The following is a 24,918-nucleotide window of genomic DNA, read 5'->3' as shown; positions in this document are numbered from 1 at the left end:
TTTTAAATTGTCAAATATAAAATTATATATGGTTAAGTTGTATCAATAGAAAATAAAGTGACATTGTGGTATTTCTACTCACTTTGCACAGCTTTACTTTCTATTTTTCCTTAGCTCGTTTCTTGGCTTAATTTGATTGCAAACTATTGCTGAAATAATAATGTGTAATGTATGTATGTATGTATGTATGTATGTATGTATGTATGTATGCATGTATGTGTGTGTGTGTGCGTGCGTGCGTGCGTGTGTGTGTGTGTGTGCATGTATGTATGTATAGCTTGTCGCTTCCTGTTTTCATTGTTCTGATGGTATGATTATCTCGATGTAACTTTGCTTATTATTCGAGGAAGGCACGGTATGAAAATATATTCATAACATTTATTCGTATATAAAATACTGATACGCAGGGCATATACAAAAATATGTGGGGGTGGAAATAACCTTAAATCTTTAATTGCAAAAATTTCAGTGATAGGATATAATTATTACAAATTGTACCTTTTACAATGTCATTTTCGAAAAAGGTATTAATTCCCACATGTAATATCACACACTTGATAAGTTTCATCAACTTAATAGGTATAACTTTGCTGGGTCGACCACGCTCACTGATTAAAAATCGCAACAGTGGGTCCTCTAAAAATATAATTTTAACTATAGATGTATAGCATTAGGTCCTACCACTAGACTGCTTATCCTATTCAGTGTGCATGGTTTGTTATTTCATAAGTACGTCAAAGAGGAATACCTATACATTATTTTCCCCTTTTCAGATTCTTCATTTCTTATTCCATCAATGATACCTCAAGCCTTTAACAACTCGAAGGAACGTGACTTGCTGGGCAAATTTATTCTGGGAAGGTATATTCCTGCTTGTATGTACGAAAACAATTTGACAGATCTCGCAGAGTTGCTCCTCTGTGACTGTATGATTATCAAATCTGAAACGATTGACAAAATAGAGTTGATTTGCTTCAGGAGCAGCGTGCTCATGTGCGACCAGGAACAATTTATCAAAGCATCTCAGTTTGTTTTTGCTTCTTTGTTGAATAACATTGGTGACGGGCCGACGGTCAGAGATCTGGTATACTCATTCATATTACTGCTTTCAATGGTCTACCTGCGAGCCTTGACAAACACGACTTTATCACGACAACACATTCGATTCACGAGAGAACTTCTGCATGATTTCGTCATCCAACTTTCCAAATGTGAATCACAGAATCGTCTCGGAGAATCTACGAGGGGATTCATATGGGGCTTAGAGATTTTTTTGAGGAAGCTCAGCTGCAGAATAGAAAAGGAGGACAGCATACTTCAGATGGGAGATTGGGATCAGGCTTTGAAGAGAGAAAGTAACACGAAATTCCTGTTTGAAGCAGTTTCAAAAATGGATGTCTCCGAACAGATTTCCCTGACATTTCTTCTGATAAATATGGTGAGTTTTTCCTTATACCATGTGATATTACTGTGTACATATGTATGCAATCACGCATGCCTGCTCATTGTTATTTTATACATCACGATGCGTGTAAAGAATATTTATCTTTTAACAATTTTGTTTTGTGCTTTGATAAAAATCATTTATGTACTGAGGTGTCAATAAATTGAGATATTCTAAGGTATCGGTAATTTAAGTACAAGCAGAAGAGAGTATGACACCATTGCTCAAAATATATTTTTCTCAGAATGTACTAAATATAACGCGATTTATATCTTGCTTGACACATATTTTCTTGGTTAGATTCGAGAATGCTGTGAAAATAAAAATCAACCAAACATTTTCCTCGAGAAAGAAGTGATCAGATACTAACATGATAATAAAGTAATGTTCATATATGGTCTTTCTTTCTTATGACATATGTAATGCCCAATGAATCTGACCGAGGTTTTTTTCAAGATGATAGACGTTAAAATTTCATAAGACGCTAAAACGGGCCTTTAAACATATCGATTTGCCTAGCTAACAAGTACGATAATACATTAAAATAGTGGCGAAGAGGTAATAGTCAGATCCGTTCACTCTAATCCTTATTATTATTTCCATACAGCTTAACAGATTAGGATCCAGTGTTCTCTTCCTGACAGGATTATTAGCAGACATAGCTGCACAGATTATCGTCCGCTTTAAACAGACGAAACAAGAGCATAAAAGGGCTATATCTCAGACGTATCGATACCTTCTTGCAAGGTCATGCAAACATATTCTCCTGCACCAGCAATTACCAAGTTGGTAACTCATATACTGAATAAAGTTCTGGTATTATGCAACAAAAGTTCAATTTTATGACTTGTGAATGGCCTTTAAACGATCTAGACTCGATATTTTCCGAACGTGCCTACTTTTGTCAAAATAATTCACCTACCTCTACTCTTGCAATAGCATGTCGGCATTTTCCAAATTGATCCAGCACTGTTGCCAAGTATAAGTGACAAAACACCAAAAGGCAATTGTAGTCCGGTGTCTTTATTAAATATTATCATACAATTACAGGAAAGGGCAATGCATAATAAGTTAGAGTCATATTCACCCCAAAACAAACTTTTGTTCGAGTTTCAATCTATATTACGTCATGGTTCTACAGCAAATACGTGTTTATTCCATTAAAAAGATTAAATTTTATTGGATACCCACATTAGCTTCTTCTTCGTTTAATATCCTGACAGCAGCATAACCGATATTTATACAGGCAACTGTATTATTATTTAAGATATTCTATGTCCATATAGAAAATAATAAAAATATCTTTTTCATGACCTACAAGTTTAATTGAACTTGAAAAAGAACATTGCATGCAATTAAATGTCTTATGTGTATGTGCGTGTGCGTGTGCGCGTGCGTGTACGTGTGGTACAAAATGTTAACGTAGCTTTAACAATTTTCCAGTCATATCGCAACGATGTCTGCAGTGTGGCAGTTTATGGTGATGTCTAGCACGATGGCAGCATGCCGCAGACATGTAACATCATGTTCCACCTAATCACATTATCCTGACAATAGGCCGACCAGTCCTACCGCTTCATAATGCTGAGCACCTAGCGAGGCAGCTGCTAGTACCATTTTTATTATAAATCTTTGGTATAACTCGGCCGGGGTTCGAGCCAGTGACCTCACGCATCCGAAGCGGATGCTCTAACCACTAAGGTACAGGTGCGGTCAAATACCTTATACTTCGATCACATTCATTCTTACATATACTCGGTATTATTTCAAGTATTGTATTATGCTCCATTTGCTGGGGCTTTTTATTGGGGCGGGGAGGGGGAGGTGCCCATGTGGCCGAGTGGTCTCAAGCGTCCGCCTTTAGCGATCACCGCCATCACACCCCTGTCGGCGTGGGTTCGAGTCTTGGGCTCGGGAAATATTACTATGTGAGAAAGTTTGCCAGTAGCTTCCCGTTTTTCCGGGTTCTTCCTTTTCCAGCTTTACTGGCCGCCATGTATATAACCTGCCATTCGCTGAAAAGTCGCGTTAAAACCAATAAAATACAACATGCTCCATTTTTCACTAAAACTATTGTTATTTACTATTTTTAAGCATTGCCATCAACTGCCACTGCTACTACTTCTACACACTATAATTATTATTATTAATTTTATTATTATTATTATTGTTATTATTATTATTATTATTATAATATATTACATTTATTACTTTTCAAATTTATTATTATCATTACTTTTCAACTTTATTATTATCATTATTATTATCATTTTTATTTATTACATTTATTACTTTTAAATGTATTATTATTACTATAATTTTACAAATTTATTATTATTATTATTATTTTTATTATTATTATTGGATTATTATTTTCATTTATTTATTTTATTATTATTATTATTATTATTATTATTATTATTATTATTATTATTCAGACGTCAGTGGAAAGAATGAATTCATTGAGAACATGAAGAAACTCGTGCAGCTGACGATGGATACCAAGGACCAAGTAAAGGAAGTCGTGTGCGACAATTTTAAGAACCTCGTTTTTCACAAGAATCGTGATATTCGGAAATTAATAATTTCCAAAACAAACGTCTTGGAAAATCTAAAGTCTACGAGCTTTGAGTACGTAACACATCAATTACGGCAAGCCAGGCTATGTCTTCACTCAGATTCAATGGATAAGACAAAATCGGACTTTCTTCCAGCTTGGGCAATGCACTCTGGTAGCATGGGGTCTCAAGAAGTAGACGTTTGGTGTCTGATTCCAAGCAATCAATGCATTCTCGATCGCTTTCAAGAGGACTACAAGGACAAAGCAGATAAAAGAGAAACAGATGCTGCTTTAAACACTCTAGAAACTTTGAGAAGTTTACAAAGGAACGGAGTTCACGAACATGTGGTTCAACTGCTCGCCTATCAATGCTTACCCATGCCTCTGTTCTTTGTTGTGGAGAATCCACATGGAGTGAAATTACTGAAATATTTGCTTTTTAGACGAGAAAATAAAGAATGGCTCAGTTACTCTCAATTGACCCTCATCGTTTCTGAATCTTTGAGAGCTATCAGGTACCTGCATGCTAATGATGTACTTCATCGTGACATCACGACAGCTCAGTTTAAAATTTGTCCCGATACCTTTCATGTAAAGCTGGAGAACTTCCGAGTGTCTAAAAGAACACCTAACAAACAAGACTTTTTTTATACGGGTAAGAATGTAATAATCAGTCAAACATATACAGTCTTCACTCTACAGGAAAAGAAGGCCCGTGTATGCCAAAATGTCTCTGATGGAAGATTGCAACATTTCACTTAGCTGATCAAAATGGTTTGTTTGTGGACCTCAAGTGGTTACGTAACTTCTCTGAAATCATGATAATTGATCTAATTTACTTAGTATGTCTCAGTCTACGCTTAATTCAAACACTAGAGACAACTGAAAATCAATGAGCATAATTTGTATAACATTGTAATTTTAAGTAAGTATCGGTTAATGTGGAAGACAAAAAATTCAAGTACAATGTTAGTTTGATTGTGTCCATGTAATTAATAAACTATTCCAGATCACATATGTGAATTTCCACAATTTTGTTAAAATCTAGGCTAAAAATAACTTTGAATTTGAATCGTTTTCAAAGGGAAGTTTATATAAGCTTTGCGACCAAACCCGTTAAAGCGTGTTCTGCACATTCGACCATAAATAATGTTAAACATTGTAAAGTCATTTTATGTTACTGTCACCAAAACCAGAATACTGCAGGACTTTTGAGCAAGACCTTAAGTGAAATATATATTTTTTTTACATAATTTTCAGAAACACATAAGGCTGTCATGCTATTTTTTGGGCTTAATTTTGCTGAAAAGTATCTGATCAAACTTGATTTTCTTCAGTTCAGGTGTCTCATTTTTAGCTGATCAAATTTAATTTTCTTCCTGTTCAGGTGTCTCATTCTTAGCTCATCAAATTTGATTTTCTTCCTGTTCAGGTGTCTCATTCTTAGCTCATCAAATTTGATTTTCTTCCTGTTCAGGTGTCTCATTTTTAGCTGATCAAATTTGATTTTCTTCCTGTTCAGGTGTCTCATTCTTAGCTCATCAAATTTGATTTTCTTCCAGTTCAGGTGTCTCATTTTTAGCTGATCAAATTTGATTTTCTTCCTGTTCAGGTGTCTCATTCTTAGCTCATCAAATTTGATTTTCTTCCTGTTCAGGTGTCTCATTCTTAGCTCATCAAATTTGATTTTCTTCCTGTTGAAGTGTCTCATTCTTAGCTCATCAAATTTGATTTTCTTCCAGTTCAGGTGTATCATTTTTAGCTCATCAGATTTGATTTTCTTCCTGTTTAGGTGTCTCATTCTTAGCTGATCAAATTTGATTTTCTTCCTGTTCAGGTGTCTCATTCTTAGCATGTATTAATGCTTTCCAGCTGATAGAGCGTTGCTAGCAGTGAGATGGTTGGCCAGGGAGTCACTTCTTTACGACAAATTTTCAGTAGGAACCGACATTTGGATGTTTGGGCACTTTATCCTTGAAATCTTTACACATGGTTGCTGGCCGTTCACTGAGCACAGAGACAAGGAGACGGGGGAAATCATGGAAATGGTAATGATTACCTACCCTTCCCATTGATTCTTCTTCTTTTCTTCGATTTTCTTCTTCTTCTTCATCTGCCCCTACCAACATGACCACCACAACAGGAACAAAGAGGAACACGTAAAACGTGAATAGCTACCGTTGTCATTTTTGCATATTTTCCAAGTATTATTTTTTTAGAGCACGTGTTTACTTAGATACATATCTACTAATGCACATACATTAGTTACAAATAAATATTATTATTAGTTGTCACAGCTGAATCAAATGAGCCGTAATCAGCCATTAGCTTGTTATTTTGTTGAAAGCCTACTGTGTGATATAAACCGAAAAGCACATTGAATATTGCAAAGTACAGAAACAATGTTGTAGAAGAACGATCTTATTTATTACAAAGACAATCCACATTGAGAGGTTTGATTACCTAGAACATACATCTATATTTTTCATATCTCTATTCTGATTTGTGTATCGTTTCTTTAGGTAATAAAAGGTAACCTGAATCCAAGACATCCACCATGTGTACCGGATGAAATATTTAAACTGATACTTCGATGTTTTGATGAGGAAGAATACAGGATAACAGCCGAGGAGTTATCGCAAAATTTGGAAGAATACACGTCCATAAAATGTGACGCTAATGGTAAGAGGGAAGATTCCAAAAAGCGCAATTTTGCAAATATTAAACTAGTATGCATGTTGCGTCGATTCGAATTTAGGATAAAGTTGTTACTGTTTGGCTTGCACGATAAGGCTTAAATCTTTCTTTCACTCACTCTAGAGCGGGCTGGTAAGCGATAAAATTTCATTCAGAAAATACTACGTACTTATTAGAGGCAGATGGAGCATCATCTTTATTGAGTTTGGTTTAACAGATACAAGTATTTTAGGTGTTATATATTTTGTAAAGAGTATTTCCTCAGTGGACTGGGTGGTGCTTAGAACACCTACCATACATAACATTTGGTTGCAGCGACGTATATTTTACAATGATACCCACTGAAAGGAATATATGTTATATTTATTTACTTACCACGCTCCAGTGATTATGTGATGGTTGTGCATTTAGCTCTTTTTGTCTCACGCAGTTGTATCATGAAATTTAACGGTACTAAAGCATACGAACGTTATGGAATTTAATGGATGCCTATGCAATTGAAATCAATATATGCAAGCAGTGGATATAGGCAGAAGTACAAGTAATGTTCTGAATTAAATCCAATATTGAATGTGCTGATGTACCAATAGTCTTGGATGAGCTGACGTGCCAGCAGTCTTGATGTATCACACTGATTTAATCCAGAATGTCTTTGAATGAACTCACAATAATCTCAAACTAGTCTTTTAGTCCAAACTGACAATGAGCTCTTTGCAAATCCAATGAATATTTTTTTAATGAATGATTTCTCTCAAATTATCACAAATAACAATGACTTTGGAGCTGAACTTAAAGTTGGAATACAGAATTTTATTTACTTCAGAACGTTTCACGAACCAAATCCACGATGAAAGCTTTCAGCGAAGCAAAATTGAAGGTCGAATGATTATTTAGTATATGTAACTTTACCTGATAAATTTCAGGAAAGGGAAAGGAAAGTTTAAGAGCTGTGTGGACGAAAAGTGAACAGTACCCTCCGATCTCGCTAGCTCAGAAGAGAAACATTTATCTCCCAGAATTGGTATGTAAATAGAAAAGAGTCAAGGTTTCTCCAAATTCGGGGAATTATAGAGTAGTTATTATTTACTTTGGAACATCGAGGTATTGCTCTGAGTTCTTAACATTTCAAACATTTAAAGCCCCCTGTTTAATGATTAAACCAAGAAAAGAAACGAAAATGAGAAAAATATTTGATATGATTTATCGAATATTTTCTGAGCTGTTCCAAACTTACTTATGAAAGGGGTCACGGTAATTTTGAATAGGTTGGAACGAAATTAATTATAAAACCACACTCAAGTTTTAGTTTTGGCAATATGAATTTTCAAACTCTTATCAATTACGGATACATAATACTAAATGATCACGTTTAAGTAATGATGGGAATGCTCTGTAGTGGAACAGGTTTCACCTTTATTATGATAGTTGCTAACTTAATGATATTACAATTATGACACTTTCAAGTCTTTAAGTCTTTAATTGAGCAAATCAACGCACTATAACTCAACCCAGTCATATATTTTGATATGGCATTATTTGGCTTAGCTCTGGTTCATTTCTATATGCTTAAGTGTGAAATACTGAGACACTGACGAAATAAGTTTCATAATAATTTTCATAATGTTTTCGTTCGTATATGTTCACCTGTGAAAAAGACATCATTATATTTTCACTTGGGGAAAAAATATCCTTTCATTTTCATATGTAAAAATGTAAGATTTCCCGTCATGCCATGTGATTTTTTTTGGTGTACATACAAAAGTTGTACATTAAACAAGGCAAAGATTAATATTTGATCTAGAACAAATTTAATAAAAAGTGCCTTAAATTTCAGACACGGAAATTAATCTTAGATAAACAAATTGGACTAGACGCCGTTCAAATCTATCTGAAGTTATTTCTCATTACAACGAAAAACCTGGTGTGATGCATTGCTGAATCGGGCTTGTTTTGTTTTCAGATAGGGCCAAATAGTTTTCAAATGAAGAAAAGATTAATTTAACGCTACATATTAGATCAACACAATCCTACTGCTTTCGTAAGTCACGTATATTTATAACATCAGCCAATGTAAGTGAGGTGAATTTACGAAAGGGGTTGGGGAGCGTGTTGTGTCAGTGAGTTTAATCTTCGAAACTTCGATTTTGGAGCAAATTTGGTATATAATAAAAAGAACATTTTCTTTTCCTATGTTAGTACCTGATATATTTCATCTTGTAATACCAAATCAAACACCGCTCCAGTGGCAAAAGTGGTTAGAGCGTCCATCAAGGATGAGGGAGGTCGCAGGTTCGAGCCCTGACTGGTCATCCTGGTGTCAGGATAATGTGACTGGGTGGGATATGAAGTTACATGTCTTCGGCACACTGCAGACATCGTAGTGATATCACAGAAAAATTAAAGCGAAGTTTAAAATCCAAAGCACACACACACACACACACACACCACTTGTTAAAATATCATGTTTTGCTACCACACGAAAAAAATATACGGTATAACGTAGAAAAAAATATCCTCTATGTCTCTCCTGTATCAAGCCATTAAGTTAACGACATTAATGTACTGGCTCGGTCTCGAAACTGGACCAGTTGGATATAATTGCCTGATACAGCAATGTATGTAAAATTATCAACATCCTGAAAAAAAGTATAACACTTAAATTTAATATGCTATGCAGTATATCTATCTATCTATCTATCTATCTATCTATCTATCTATCTATCTATCTATCTATCTGTCTATCTATCTATCTATCTATCTACTCCACGCTGATATTGAACTCCCAGTTTTGCTTCTGCCAAGATATGTCGAAATCGTCCCCAGTATTAAAAACTGACATAATCTAATTTTGTAAAGTAAGAAAGCACAAATCAGGTAAATAGATATACTCAAGGTCATTCAAAAGAAATATTTATTATTAAGTAAGGAATGTCTGTTTAATTACAAGCACAAATTAACGAGTCATATAATTTTGTGTTGGCGGGTCTTGGTTTTATTAGGCACTTTGAACCGACTTGCCAAACATCTCAAGCCAGTAAGCCATGCATACTGCATGACAATATGGAACATGCTGTTTAAGGTAACTGAAGTGAAAAACATAGATAACTAGATGAATAGATGACTGATTAAATAAACATACGGAGTTAGTGAGCTGTGTGCAAAATTATAAGCGACATGGTCACAATGTTTGAAAGATGTATTTGTAAACATGATCAAATAAAAGGACATGAAACTTGAGATAGTACTTAAATGTATACAGATTTTTTTGTACCACACAGACAATTCCCAGTGTCATTTTGAGTATGAAGATAACAGGTGACAGTGAGTATATCCACACATACACACATGCATACATACATACATACATACATACATACATACATACATACATACATTACATAAATACAATCCTGGGTGCGTACATGCATACATACATACATACATACATACATACATGAATACATACATACATACATACATACATACATACATACATACATACATACATTACATAAATACAATCCTGGGTGCGTACATGCATACATACATACATACATACATACATACATGAATACATACATACATACATACATACATACATACATACATACATACAATCCTGGGTGCGTACATGCATACATACATACATACATGAATACATACATACATACATACATACAATCCTGGGTGCGTACATGCATACATACATAAATACATATACTCACATACCTACTTACCTACCTACATACATGCATCCGAACATACATACATATAATCCTGGGTCCGTACATGCACAAATACATAAATACATACATACACATACATACATACGTACTTATACATTCATACATACATGCATGCACCCGTACATACATACATACATACATACATACATCCATACATACACATCAGAATGATGTTACGCACATACGTTATTACGTTATACTTATCTTCTTCTGGTCAGTTTTAATGTGAATCATCGTTCAAAGTTCGGTATATATATATATATATATATATATATATATATATATATATATATATATATATATATATATATATATGTGTGTGTGTGTGTGTGTGTGTGTGCCTATTTCTGAACCAGAATTCAATATTTCCAATGAATATTCAAATCGATTAATGTCATGGAGAGATACGAGCTATGGTCGGTACTATTACTACTGCCTCTACTATATACAATATATTGATACTATCACTATTATAATGATATAAAATAATGCATTGCTAACGTTACTAGTATTATGACTTCAATGGTTTACATCATTACCTTTTTCAGCCAAGTATTACAACATTTTTGAAGGAAGGAGTGAGGAGAAAAATGCAATAACAGAAGCTGATTTAATGACTTCTATGAACCAGCCTAATTTTTTGAAGGTAATTTACATCGTTAGTTAATGAAGTCCTGTTTGGCAAATATCAGATAGTACATTTCAATTGCTTTCACAAAAGAAAAGGATTAGATCAACAGGTGGATGCCAGGCTCAAAAATGAATATCGTACATACTTATTTGTTGAGTCGAACTGAAATTACATAGACCCTGATCTGCTATCTGATAATATACCGGCTGATTAAGATCCACGTTGTTTATTTTAATAAATAATTATAACAAAGTGCAAAGACCCAATATGCGAGTACATATATGGGTCTATTCAGTTCGCAGTTGTACTTGACTTGCAAGCGAGTACTTTTAATAAAGCAACAAAACCCCAAAACGAAAGCACCGAACGCTTCCCCTCCCCCTCAAAGGGAACAAAACACAAGGCAATTTTGAGATAAATTTCTTGTAGTGCTATAAATCAATATCATAGATTATAATACAATTATATTGGTTATTACTTGTCAGGACTATTATTTGCCTCTCATTGAAAGTTTCCAATTTACATATCCTGAGTAATGAAATAACTTACTATGTATATATGAACAATGTCATAATACATTTTTTTAAAAAAAATAGCATTTACATGAGCACATTTGTGTTGTAAATGAAATCTTTCTGACGCTTTCAGCAGACCAGTTATACGAAAAATGAACTTGTAAAAAATACGAATCTAAATCGAACGTTGTCGTTTCCAGGTGGCAGTATCAAAGGGTTGTTGGCAAAAGGGATGCAATCTGAATTTTAATAGTTTATCATTCATTAACGTCTTCCGTCACCACTCATTGGTTTGATAGATGCTGAGATTTCTATGCTACGATATATATGCATATATATACAGAGAGAGAAAGATCAAGTCGCAGTTATCAGTAGGTTAAAGATTAAAAATAATTACATCTTTTGTCCATCAGTAGGTGTCAAGGTATTTCAATAGTTAGTGTGAGGATGTTTTGGCCAGAATGGCGCAGGTGTTCGAATCCAGCAAAGACCATGCTTACTCGGCCGTCATAAAGTGTCTTCGGGAAAGACACACTATTCCAATTGCTTTGGCACCATATAAACTTTCATGTGTTGATGTCCCACTGAACACCCCGTCAATTGATCAAAGGAAAACAAACCACTTGACAGTGTGTTACAGTTAAATCCTATTGGTCCTATTCTTGTAGTTGTTAAAAAACTTATCGGTTTCTAACATACAGTTTCACTATTACAGCGAACCACAGACCTGATTGTGACAGAGCCACTTACCCATTTTGCCATTAACAATACAATTCCTTATCGACAGACGCTAAAGAATATTATGGACATAGAGTCTATAGAAATTAGTTACGAAAACGATGGATACATGCAGATGGTTTGTAACCTCCCAACCCTCCCCCCACAAACGTCTAGATCTTTTTCTTACATGAAAAAATATTTTCCTATTTCAAATTAGAAAATTCACAAATTTAAAAACATTGATGGTCTATTTACCAGTTATATAGTTTTTTATATAAAAAATTACCATATACGTCTTTTACGCACATAACAAATATATCATATTACTTTGTTAAAAAGTAAATAGAACATTTCAATGTTTCATGTCACTTTATAGAAATTGCAGTTACGATCCTACCATTGTACTTAAGGATGCTAGTGTTCAATTTTCAGAGTTATTGTGAATATTTCATGTGTTCCATCGACCTTTCTATATTCGCTAGAATTATAATAAGTGCCCTTTACCATATATATACTTTATGGTCTTGATGGAGGCCTCTCTTGTCACAAATCTACACGAAGAAACTGCTCGAATGTTTCTTTTCAATTGAAGATAAACCGATATCCGCTAGGTTGTCGACTGCGTGAATTTGCGATTCAGACCCAAGATAGCCTCGATGTTTTAGAAAAGTTACTTCAACTAGCAAAGTGCATACAGAAATTCCACAGAGCTAGATGGCTGGTGAGGTGTATAAGTGCCAGGGATGTATGGATTGGCCTGAATGGAGAGGTATCTAACGTACATAGAAAATGATTTAGTGATACATCCACGTGGATCGTTTTCTTTGGATGTTTTGAAACACGAAATAATGTTTAATATGTGCACCCAAAATCGTAAACGTAGTTAGAGTTCCGTAATAATAATTGTCTGATCTCTCCGGTATATTGTATGAAATAATTAAACTGATTATAAATAGCTAGCAATTTGTTGTGATAAGTACATAGTTATAAAGCGAATTGCGTATACGTCGTGAAGTAGGATGTATGTTGCAGATTAAAGATCACTTAAGAGATATATGTAATTTTCGGCAGTATGATTCCATTTTCATTTGAAATAAATTTCTCTAGTCTCCTTATTATTGTACATACAGGTTTACTTTCTGAGACTCTCACGTACATGTCCCCTGCCAGCAGATGTGGAATGGGTCATAGACGAACCATTCGAAGACCGACGACACTGGTAGCCTACCTTGTATTTACTTTTGACATCAACATCTTTAGTGTTTACGAAAACAGTCTCCTTCCTAAGGTTTTGTGAATACTATCATCCATTAAATCCGAGCCAAGATCTTACAGCGTTATATGGAAGCGTTATACCTTCGATCACATAATTATGATGTTATGTTAGTTGTAAGAAACGTGAATTTCAAATAAGTACACAGTATGTGTCTTAGCTATCTTTAATGCAAATCCTGAGTATAAGTGTAAGCGAAAATTAATGCTTACTGACTTCCAAATTATTTCACACTCTTTTGTTATTATTTGGTTTTGAAAATGGTAATTTTAGAAGTGCTTTTAAGGTGTACTCATTGTCAAGATTATTTCACCCACCAATGGCTTTCTTAGTGATCATAATTTTAGCAGCCATAGTACGTCTGCGTGTCTTTCACTAAAACTCGAATAGATGAGTCCACATTTATATTAGTTCGATTCCAAGGGTTTTTGAATAGCACTGAGGGTCAGTGATAATTGCAGTCTGAATTATACGATTGTTAAAATAAGGGATGATTTAGCAACCTGTATTACTTAATTTTTCATTCAACAATTATGAAATATATATGGTTTAATATTAACATTTAACTTGCACTTTTTGACCTTGCGCTGGTGAAATAGATCATGGGACACATAACTGAACAAAAAAAATAAGGATTAGTCTAACAGTAATACGTAATTTTCATACGTTTACCACGTACCCTACGTAATCAATGTTAGTGATATGCTTGGTGTTTATAACAAAGACGTTTTCAACATATCCACATCATTTAAGGATGCCACCTGAGATTCTTCATTCTGATTATGACAAAATGTATACCACAGCCAGCGACATATACCAATTTGGTATGACTGCCTTTGAAGTTTACCAGATACTTTCCTTACCTGATGGACGTAAAGCTTCTTTATCTAGCGTTCCTCTTGCTGATGTATCCAAATATAAGGTATGCAAATGCATGACAATGATAACGTTGTGTATATATAACAGGTAGATTAAAAACATTTTTCTCATCCTCATGACAGAGAAATCTAGCAGAAATGCTCTCCTTACTGTTCATTCCTCTGTCCACTTGTCATAGTCCGGTTGTCTTAGCCATGGTGTCCATGTTCTGGCCACATCATATTGAATAATTGTGTTTCAGAAAGGAAAGTTATTGTTATGAAATAACTTTTAAAAAGTTAAATAATTTTTTTATTTGTTGCTATTTGCATATAACAAGCATTGATGAAATGTGACTAAATCGCAATACTGTCAAATGATTTTGTTGTTACCTTCTCATGCGTGTGTAGGATCTAACGATCACAACACTACCTTCGATAATATATTCGTACTAATGCTAATGCACTGTGTGAAAAATCAATAGCACGTGACTTGTTACATTATTGATGCGATATAGACAATTCGTAAAGTTATACGACTAACAAGACTTGTACAATTGGCAGATATAATATTCAGCTTATTAACTTGCTTAGATTTTGATAATAAAATTTGAAAGACCGTGAAAACTATAGCAACAGACGAGGAAAAATATTTCCTGATGAATACCGAATGTGTTGAATGTTGAAGGGAAAAATAAATATAGTGAGAAAAATATGTTGAGGTTTCCACATAGATTCTACTCATCTCTATGCCTGAAAAGATATTTCGCTGAATATGAGCTTGCGAAGGTACAAATAATTATATAACCTAATTGTAAGAATGCATGGATAATTACATATTTTGGAGAATAAAACAGGATTGATTTTCGTTAAGGTCTCCTATTTCTGTAAATAATTTTTGGCAACACATTTTTCCATGATGTAAATATTATATGGAAGTTGAAAACAAAAATGCAGTTTATTATTCCACAAGTTTCATTACAAACATAAAGGCGGCCTGAGTTTATTTTGTTATATCTAATGATTTTGTACCAGGTAATCTACCGTCGAGATTTTATTCTTGTAGCTTTTGGACGCTTTGCACAAAGGACAATATCCGCCGCAGCCGGGAAGATGCCCTGACGAACTATACAGAGTGATGGAATGGTGTTGGTACAGAGAAAGAATCAGACGTCCAGACATTGGCGAAATTATTGAAAGGATGGAGATCATGTAAGTTCCATTTTAAATCGTTTAACGTTAAAGACAGTCCTCTTCATTATTATCTTAAATTATTTGTTTTACTGAAAGGTGGAAAGAATGTCCGGCCTTTAAAAGAGGTCACCGATATTATAGTATTTTTAAAAATGAGGAATAGATTCCGAATATACTGAAAATAAATTCAATTTTTACAATAATTAATCCTGAGGTATGAAAAAATGACATCTCATGTTCATTCACAATTCAGTATGAGATCTCATGTTCATTCACAATTCAGTATGAGATCTCATGTTCATTCACAATTCAGTATGATATCTCACGTTCATTCTCAATTCAGTATGAGATCTCTTGTTCATTCACAATTCAGTATGAGATCTCATGTTCATTCACAGTTCAGTACGAGCTCTCATGTTCACTCAAAATTCAGTATGAGATCTCATGTTCAGTCACAATTCAGTATGAGATCTCATGTTCATTCACAATTCAGTATGAGATCTCATGTTCATTCACAATTCACTGGTATGCTTTGGCAATTGATTATTGCAGCATCATGAGTAGACGATCCAAACGTCATGCCGTACACAAGCTCGTCAAGTTCAACAAAGTTACAGCCGAAGACAAAGTATGCGTAGATAGACCGTTAAAGACAGCAAACGTTTATCATCATCACTTCAACGTTGATGGAATGCCGAAGGCAAACAGGTTTCATCAACCGAAAGAAACTGCACGATCACGCATGACACGTTTGGGTATGACTGGACCTACTTATATAATGCCTACATTTCGAAGGAATCCAGAACATGAGGTATTTAGTACCGAAACACACACAAGGTATGATAATTACTCTCCATATGGCTCTCGCGGTGAAAATGAAGGATCTAACAAAATGTATAACAATGTTGGGGCACCTTCATCTACGTATAATACATATGAAAATGGGTCGCTTAATGAATATCGAAGCTTAACCAGTATGCATGAAACAGTGGAATATACTCGCGAATCTTCTGATGATGATCATATCAATAAAACACGTGATTCATTACTACAAGAGGTCAAGAGTTGGAGTACAGCTTCGCTATCATCTGCCTCTTCAGTTTTAAAAGAAGATTTTGAGCACAGTTATGACAAAAGTGACTCCGATAAAACGTCTATACGAAGGGTGACACATAAAGTTAGCAAAGAGTACAAACTCAGGGAATTCAAAGACAACACAGGAATTTCATCAACGAATCAAGACTACTCAGAAAGAAATGAAAACATTGGAAAAGACGAGGATAACAAAAATGACACGTGCGTAGGAGAATATCCAAGTGGATTAATTTATATGAACAGAGCAAGAAATTCAATTCCATTACTATTCAATTCAAAGCAAAAACACTCAATTTTCACACCAGAAAATGAAGACCAACATGCGATGTCATTTTCAATGTTGAAGTCTACTCATTTGAATGATAGTGCTAGAAAGAAGCATTTTACCTATCATGAAATTGATGAAGAAAATAGGCCTGTTTTGAATGCTTGCAAAATTACTGAAAGACACGCTGCAAAGGTACATGTACCTTTTGGAGGTTCAGTCGCAGATGAAAAAGTTCATGTCTACGATTACGCTGTCTTTGAGAAAGACAATGAAAGCTCTGTTGACAGTGGTTACCTTGAAGCAAACTCGATCATGGATCAACATGGGATTCATGGTGCACACAGTCATGGAAATAAAGAAGCGGATTTCTGCTCGAATGATGATTATCTAGAGGCAGTAACTATGCGACAGCAACGCGAAAAGAACGCGGTAGGCACATTAGAGGACAAAGATGTCAGCTTTAGTTTGATGAAGGATAGAAGATCAAATCACCGAGTATCTGACACTTTAGTTGTAAACACTATTGGTCATACGCTGGGCGATGGAACGACCCTTTATGATATAAGAGATATCTCAAACGTACATGGCTTGGACGAAAATGTACACGTAGGTGGTGTTGAAAAAGATCGAAGTGATCATTATGAAACCAGATCTCAGTCTTACATCAAAAATGTATTTGCAAGATCTAATCACAGAGTATCAGACATTTCGAGGATGAATACACTTGGTCACACTCTTGGTGAAGGAACAACCCTTTATGAAATAAAGGACATCTCAGACATACATGGCTTAGGAGATAATGTACACGGTGGTGGCGTTGAAAACAATTAGAAATGCCAATGCAATATTGGAAAGAATTGAACCAGACATTAGTACTGCACCAGATATATGTTTGCAATTTCTACTTAGCATATCTAACTCAGATTAGAATCACTAAGTTATCATTGCAAGATATTAAACTTTACGACTTGGTATAGATCATTGTAGCTGGGTTGTAACAAAAAGGGAAATAAATTGTGTAATTTCTAGTAAGGAAAGGTGTTAGAAAAAGTCTATAATATATATATGATCATAAGTAATTTTAAACCAGAAGCATCTAAATATGATAAAAATGGCAATAATTGTTAAACCTTATTTATATACCTTCACATATATTTTTATGTTGTATGCATAGGTTGGAGAAAAACATTGTATGATTATTCATACACGTTTCATGACCCTTATAAAACCCCATCCGCTTATCCTTTGAGAACTGACGACGTCTATGATATTTAAACTAACGAACGAGAAACAGATATGATTGCAAGTGGAAATTTGGCAGACACACTTATGATTTGAACATGATGGTTTTAATGAAGACCGCTGAGCCATTGACCTACCGGCGCATGGAATGAGTGTGGAATAGAAACTAATTGAAATGACGAACCAACAATCAGTAATTAATTTTTTAATATATTTACAGTTAATCTATGTTATTATTTTGCTTTAATAATACTACTACCGACCATAAAACTCTCTCCCTCTCTCTCTCTCTCTCTCTCAACCTTTGGTCGGTTTGACTTAACTGTTACCATCATCCATAAATTCGGAGACATTGTGAGATCCAATAGGCCAACATCCTCTATGCTCGTCTTTTATAATAGGTTTAGGCAGTAAAAACAACAAAACATTAAATACATCACAGTATGTGTACCATGTAAGAGAGAGGTTTACCATATAATGTCTACAGGGATTGCAACTATGTATCATTGATTATTTAAACACAGTAGATAAATCCAAAGGAAAGTGCACTAATACCGTTACGACGAACCATTTTCTGTAGGTTACTTGGGGTAAGTTCAGTTTCAAGTTTTTCTCTCTCACTCCAGATTTTTGCGTATTTTGTCCCTTATGCATGAGTGGGAAGGGCACGCAAAGCAGAAAGGATTGCGATGAAAATGTGTATCATATTAAATTCATTTAGAAAACGGGGAATTATCTGTCGCTATTTTCATACGTCACTTATGATTACTAAGTGGACAGCACACAGTTGCAAGGGCGCCATTGCAAGAATGTTTATATATACGTATTATTACTCCATGGAAGGATCACAATTTGATATATCATTAGTATCGGTATATCAAATTGCTTTATATAAACACTTTAAAAGCCATGTTATTTTTAATGTATGTTGATATATTTGTGTATGTTTAAATAAATATATATTTGTGTATTGTCCTCAATACTGCAGCGTATTTCCGTACTTGTGATCTATAAATGAAGCTGTCAATTTTCAGATGGAGAGAACAGTTGTAACCAGCATATATTTCATTAAATTTGTATTAACTCGGTCTTTCTTCATATTGTAACAATATTAATTCTTGAAAGCTAGGGCATGAACTGAACAAACAACAAAGAATCGTCTGCAGTTGTTTAAATCTGTTTGCAAGAAATGTGTCATCAGCACGATATACATATCAGTTATCGATGGCTTTCAAGGTTCAATTAGTAGAGAGTTAATGTGCCATATTCACGCTCCTGTTTCGAAAAACCATCCTCATATAAATTCGTTGTTTTCTTCTTTTTCTTTCTTTTTGAATTAAATACCCATTACATCAAGAGCTGTCCATTTACAGATTTGAACCAAAGTTTTATTATCTGTTCAGTTTTCACAACTTACAGAAAATTATGCACAATATTGCAAACAAAATAGTATGAATTCATTTATGTATTCCTCAATAATTTGCCAATTAGTTTATTTTTCTGTCCTGAAAAGTAACGTTTATCTTCAAAAGTAAACTAGAGGAGAGTGGCCGAATATCTTTGCATCAGAAAATGATTGTAGTGAAACCGAAATATTATTCCATAATTATATATTATAACATTTATACGTGTTTGTAAAGGATATTGGAATTATTTATATCTTACAACCAGCAAAATAAAAAACAAAAAACAAAGCAAGTTAGTTCGATCTGTTTATCTAAATACTGCATATTTATTGCAATGGCATATTTTTTTATTTTTTTTATTTCATTAAATGTTTACCTCATAACTTTATATACTTACTGATCGGGTATAATAACAGAAAATCATAATTGTAATTTTTATATCATTTACAGATGAAAATGTTTTATTCTAAGTAAAACCGGCTTGAATATAAGTACTACTATTACTACTACTACCATCATTAATAATTATACTAAAAGAAAGATCACCTTCCTATTTTTTCTGGGTGAAACATAAATGGGGGATCTCACTAACCATAAAGCGTATCAAACATACAATATATTCAGAACAAAGCCATTTAGAGATAGAGAGAAGTTTGTGTTTTTGATAGCATTGGTAAATGTATGAAGGTTATAAATAGTTATTTTCGGTGTTTTTAATGCTGTGAAGGCAAATATACAATGCAGAGACGAACTTTCAAGATCTATATTTATTATATTTTGCAGTTATTTCAACTAAACTTAGATATGGACTAGGTGAAGCAATTATGAAAGCCGAAAAATATCATGTGATCAAGTGTTTATAATTTGACTCGACTATTGTGCTTCTTTGATGTATTAATGGACGGTGTACTCGCTAAAACAAAACAATAGATGCTTTTTATCCCGTTTGCGCTTTACCATTTATATTTTACAAAAGTATGCAAAAAGTACTAATGTGTTGGTGTAGCGGATATTAAATATGACTTGGCATTCGCATTAAAACACAGACACATATATAGTTTATAAACATTAGACTTTAACTAGAGGCTAAAATGGGGTATGGAATGCGATGTATTATCTTTTTCTCTTCTGAAGATTGAAACATAATGGTGTGTGTGTGTGTGTGTGTGTGTGTGTGTGGTATATTGCCACGAAAGTATCAAGAAAAAATTACATAAATAGATAAAGAACACTTGTCATTGTCAGTGAAGATATGTCCATGTAAACGCCTTTTTACAATCATATCATTCAATAATATTAAACAATCATTTAAATAATTCAATAATATTTTATATCATTGATTAATATTAAGCAATATTTTAGTTTGGAACAGTTTTATATTTTATGGTTAAGTAGCTTCTCTATCAATGTAATTTAGACAGTTTTCTGTTGAAGTATAATAGAAATTTCTTTTTTGTCTACGATGGACCATTTTGGAACAGTTTTAGATATTAAACTTTATTTATAGAGCTTCATAACCCAAAAAATATGGCATATTGCAATTTTAAACTGAGTGAATTGCTCATGGTAAAGCAGTATCGATGAGAAGTAAATGGAAAAGATGACTACTTTTCAGGTCTTTCTTGATAGTGTTTCGATACCCAGTAACCATGGCTACAGACACACGAACACAAAATTGATGTCAGAAATAAATGTTAACCATCTTATGCAGTATACATTATATAAGGACATTTGGAGAGGGGGCAGAACATGACCCTTATTTAATATATCCCTTTATGGTATTAGAGGGCAAGACCGTACACACCAGCTGAAGAATCATTATGTTCCGTATGTAATATGCTGTATGAATGTGCATCAGTTAACTTTAAACAGTGACTTATAGGATTAGTTTATATTCTGTATGCAATACACTGGTGGAAGGGTTTCACTTTACTTTGAAGTGGCAATTGTATAAAGATTAAAGCATTAATTATATAATTATATAAATAAGTATTATTTTGAAAATACGAATATGTTAACATTTATTGAACTTGTAAATATATGAACTATTTGAATTATACGCAACTTAGATGTTTGTGTATTATTATTATTATTATTATTATATACTCAGATTAAAGGGATATATCTTAATTCTTTGTTCTATGATGAATATCTTCTTACATTCTCTTCTTGATAGAAGAACGCGTGCTTGCATTTTTGTGGTATGTGTGTATGTGCGTGGGGTGAGGGTGTGATGTAAAAAGTATATAGATATGTTGTTGTGACGAAAAGTATTGTTTTTGTATGATTGTCACTATTTCGATATATGGCTATATAATGGTGAAGATGTAACCTTGTTCATGTATCGTACTATCTGCTACTTATGTATCGTGTTTGTATTTTCACGCTCCATTTGGGCTAATGGAAGAAAATGAGTAGTGTCTCTAATGGAAGATAATACGTAGTGTCTGGGTTTTTTATCGATCAATAGAATTGTGAATATTTTGCTCATGTTGGCATTTGTGGATTATAGAATCTCGATAGCGTGATGGAGTGAGAAAGATAGCTATACTATAGCCTATTGGGGACATAATTTGGTTTGACTGTGATACCAAGCGATGGAATATTAAGATTTAGTAAAAGGAAAAAAATCCTAATTTATGAGGAATTTCCACAAAGCTCCATTTCCCAGCGATTAATCTCTGATCTTAACGTTTTAAAGTCTTGCAAAAAAACTTAAGCCTAATCAGCTGCTCTACAACATGGATATATGTCTTAGGATGGGTTACTGAAAAGAAATCACAAATGAGCAACCACCAGAGTTTTATTGCACAGGCCAAGGAATATAGTGCTATTATTTTAGATCGAGCGTAGTGGCAGTTGTTCATGGTAGACGTGACATTAAACTTTAGGCCACCCTCGCCGTTCGACCTCTGAACAAAACTCACTTAATGAGACACTATTCAAAATTTCTTTGACAGATTGTGAAAACTATATTTATAGTTTGAAAAGTAAAGAAAGAGTCTAATTGTATGTATTTTAGTTGTCTATACTGCAAAACCACTGTCTACTTCAAAGAAGCTATTTACTATAAAGGGACAAACGGTACATGCAGCTCGTGCAGTGGGAGACAGATCTCAGTGCAGTGTAGATTTTGTGACTCGTTTGGTAAACACACAACAGGCTATCAGTCAGTTACTTTGCAGTAGGAATGCGTTCAACAGCGCAAAAGTGACAGATATTCATCTCAATCTGAAATGGTACTAACAAATCAATAGTTCATTGAATGCACCACAATCGGTGATTCTTTTAATTCGTGCAACAAGATTACGTCTACAACGTACGAGCCTTATTGTAACTAAACCCGTAAAGGAGAAAACACTATGAGGGGGTCGGTACCCAGAGTATTTATATTAAAAACAAAATCTTAAAGAGATATTAAGATTAAACAAATTAGGATGTTATTTCTTACTTGATATATTTCTCCACTTGTACTATAACTATTAGGTGTTAAAGGTATTAAACGCATTAAGCAGTATATAAACAAAGTATTTGTAAAACAGATACCTAGGTAGTTGACTTTAATAAAACACTTAGTTTTGATCTGTCAGTTCTCTCAGTTTTGTTGCATTGGAAATTATTTTCTATAATTTTCTTTATTATAAATAGTATATGTTTATGTCTTACAGCACCTAACGTAACATGTTTATGTCTTACAGCACATAACATAACATATTTTGGTCTTACAGCACATAACGTGACATGTTTAGATCTTACAGCACCTAATGTAACATGTTTATGTCTTACATCACATAACATGACATGTTTATGTCTTACAGCACATAACGTGACACGTTTATGTCTTACAGCACATAACGTGAAATGTTTATATCTTACATCACATAACGCAACATGTTTATGTCTTACAGCAATTAACGTAACATTTTTATGTCTTACAGTACATAACGTAACATGTCTATGTCTTACAGCACACAACATAGCATGTTACCCGCAGCTCTTATATAACTCGTGAGTACGTTTGTTATATCCAGACACTCACTCAAAATGTAAACACAAAACATTTAACATTGAAAAAAACGTGTACTCACAAAAACCACATGTTTCTTGCAGTTTTACTTATTTAAAAACATAAATTGTCTCATTTATGAAAGGACCACCGATTCTGCGAAGACAATTATTTCATTTACTTATTGTGTAATATCAACTAATGTATTCAAATGCTGTATTTTAATAGATCTTTAATATTCCTGTATATGTTGGGTCGGTTTGGACATTGCAGACACCCAGCAATCAGAACATGTATTTGTGTGTAATTTGGATTTTAGCGTAGTTTTAACAATTTTTCAGTCATATCGCTATGCAGTTATCCTGACATCAGATCGACCAGTACTAACACTTACCTGTTAATGCTGATCACACTGGACAACAAATTTTTACAAAAGTCATGTTACTGAAATAAAATTAGTCAATTCTTATCAATTTTTATGTGCTGAACACGAATATGACAGTCAAATTGCAAAATTGGCTCTAGTTTTTTTGTAATCTGCAAGAAATTAATGTTTACATAACGAAATGCATTCCAATAGTAAAAGGTCAACTGTAATAGCCTACCTATAAAAAATCAAGTCATTGACTACATCTTAGATTTCTTCGCCTGTCTCTTGTACAGCTGTTCGGGAGCATCTCTGAGGAGTGTCCAGCAGTAGTCAGCCAGCATTGTAGTGGACCATTTTCCCTGGTATCTTTGTTCCATTGTTGCGATATCTTGATGAAAACGTTCGCCTTGTTCATCACTAACAATACCACAGTTGCTAGGAAAGAAATCCAAATGGGAATGAAGGAAGTGAATCTTTAGAGACATATTGCAGCCAAGTTTCTTATACTTCATCAACATGTCTTCTACTAGTTCCTTATAGTTTTCTGCCCTAACATTTCCGAGGAAGTTTGTAGAAACTAGGCGAAAAGCATTCCATGCTTGTTTCGCGTCACCTTCCAGCAAGTTGTTGAACCGGTCATCTTTGAAAAGCTCTCGAATCTGAGGACCCACAAAAACTCCCTCTTTAATCTTTGCTTCGCTGAGTCGAGGGAATTTTTCATGCAGGTATCGGAATGCTGGCAAAGTCCGGTCAATGGCTTTCACGAAGTTCTTCATCAAACCTAGTTTGATGTGAAGGGGTGGTAGCAAGATTTTCTGAGCCTCAACCAGAGCTGGGTGTTGGATATTCTTCTCTCCAATGGCTACATTCTGCCTGTGAGTCCATTCCTTCCTC

The 24,918-nt window shown here is 34.1% G+C and overlaps 1 protein-coding gene across 1 annotated transcript; it reads left to right on the top strand.

The window, feature by feature from the left end:
• The first annotated feature begins 784 nt into the window (after nucleotides 1-784).
• Nucleotides 785-21,778, top strand: LOC149806764 (uncharacterized). Its single transcript, XM_089957246.1, has 14 exons — nucleotides 785-1,438; nucleotides 2,052-2,229; nucleotides 3,883-4,659; nucleotides 5,877-6,052; nucleotides 6,527-6,686; nucleotides 7,625-7,722; nucleotides 9,980-10,022; nucleotides 10,996-11,093; nucleotides 12,309-12,449; nucleotides 12,906-13,082; nucleotides 13,444-13,532; nucleotides 14,340-14,508; nucleotides 15,510-15,655; nucleotides 16,190-21,778. The coding sequence occupies exons 1-14, from the start codon at nucleotides 797-799 to the stop codon at nucleotides 17,829-17,831; spliced, it is 4,536 nt and encodes a 1,511-aa protein (XP_089813372.1). The 5' UTR covers nucleotides 785-796; the 3' UTR covers nucleotides 17,832-21,778.
• The last annotated feature ends 3,140 nt before the right edge of the window (nucleotides 21,779-24,918 follow it).

This window comes from Sinohyriopsis cumingii, chromosome 1 (genome assembly GCF_028554795.1).
Source record: "Sinohyriopsis cumingii isolate HCF-2022 chromosome 1, ASM2855479v2, whole genome shotgun sequence".
Lineage (NCBI taxonomy): Eukaryota > Metazoa > Mollusca > Bivalvia > Unionida > Unionidae > Sinohyriopsis > Sinohyriopsis cumingii.
This window is presented reverse-complemented; position numbering and strand designations above follow the sequence as displayed.

Coding starts and splice junctions, on each gene's coding strand:
- LOC149806764 (XM_089957246.1), top strand. CDS start 797: ATGATACCTCAAGCCTTTAACAACTCGAAGGAACGTGACTTGCTGGGC. Junction 2,230..3,882: donor CCTGCACCAGCAATTACCAA/GTTGGTAACTCA, acceptor ATTATTATTCAG/ACGTCAGTGGAAAGAATGAA. Junction 6,687..7,624: donor CATAAAATGTGACGCTAATG/GTAAGAGGGAAG, acceptor GATAAATTTCAG/GAAAGGGAAAGGAAAGTTTA.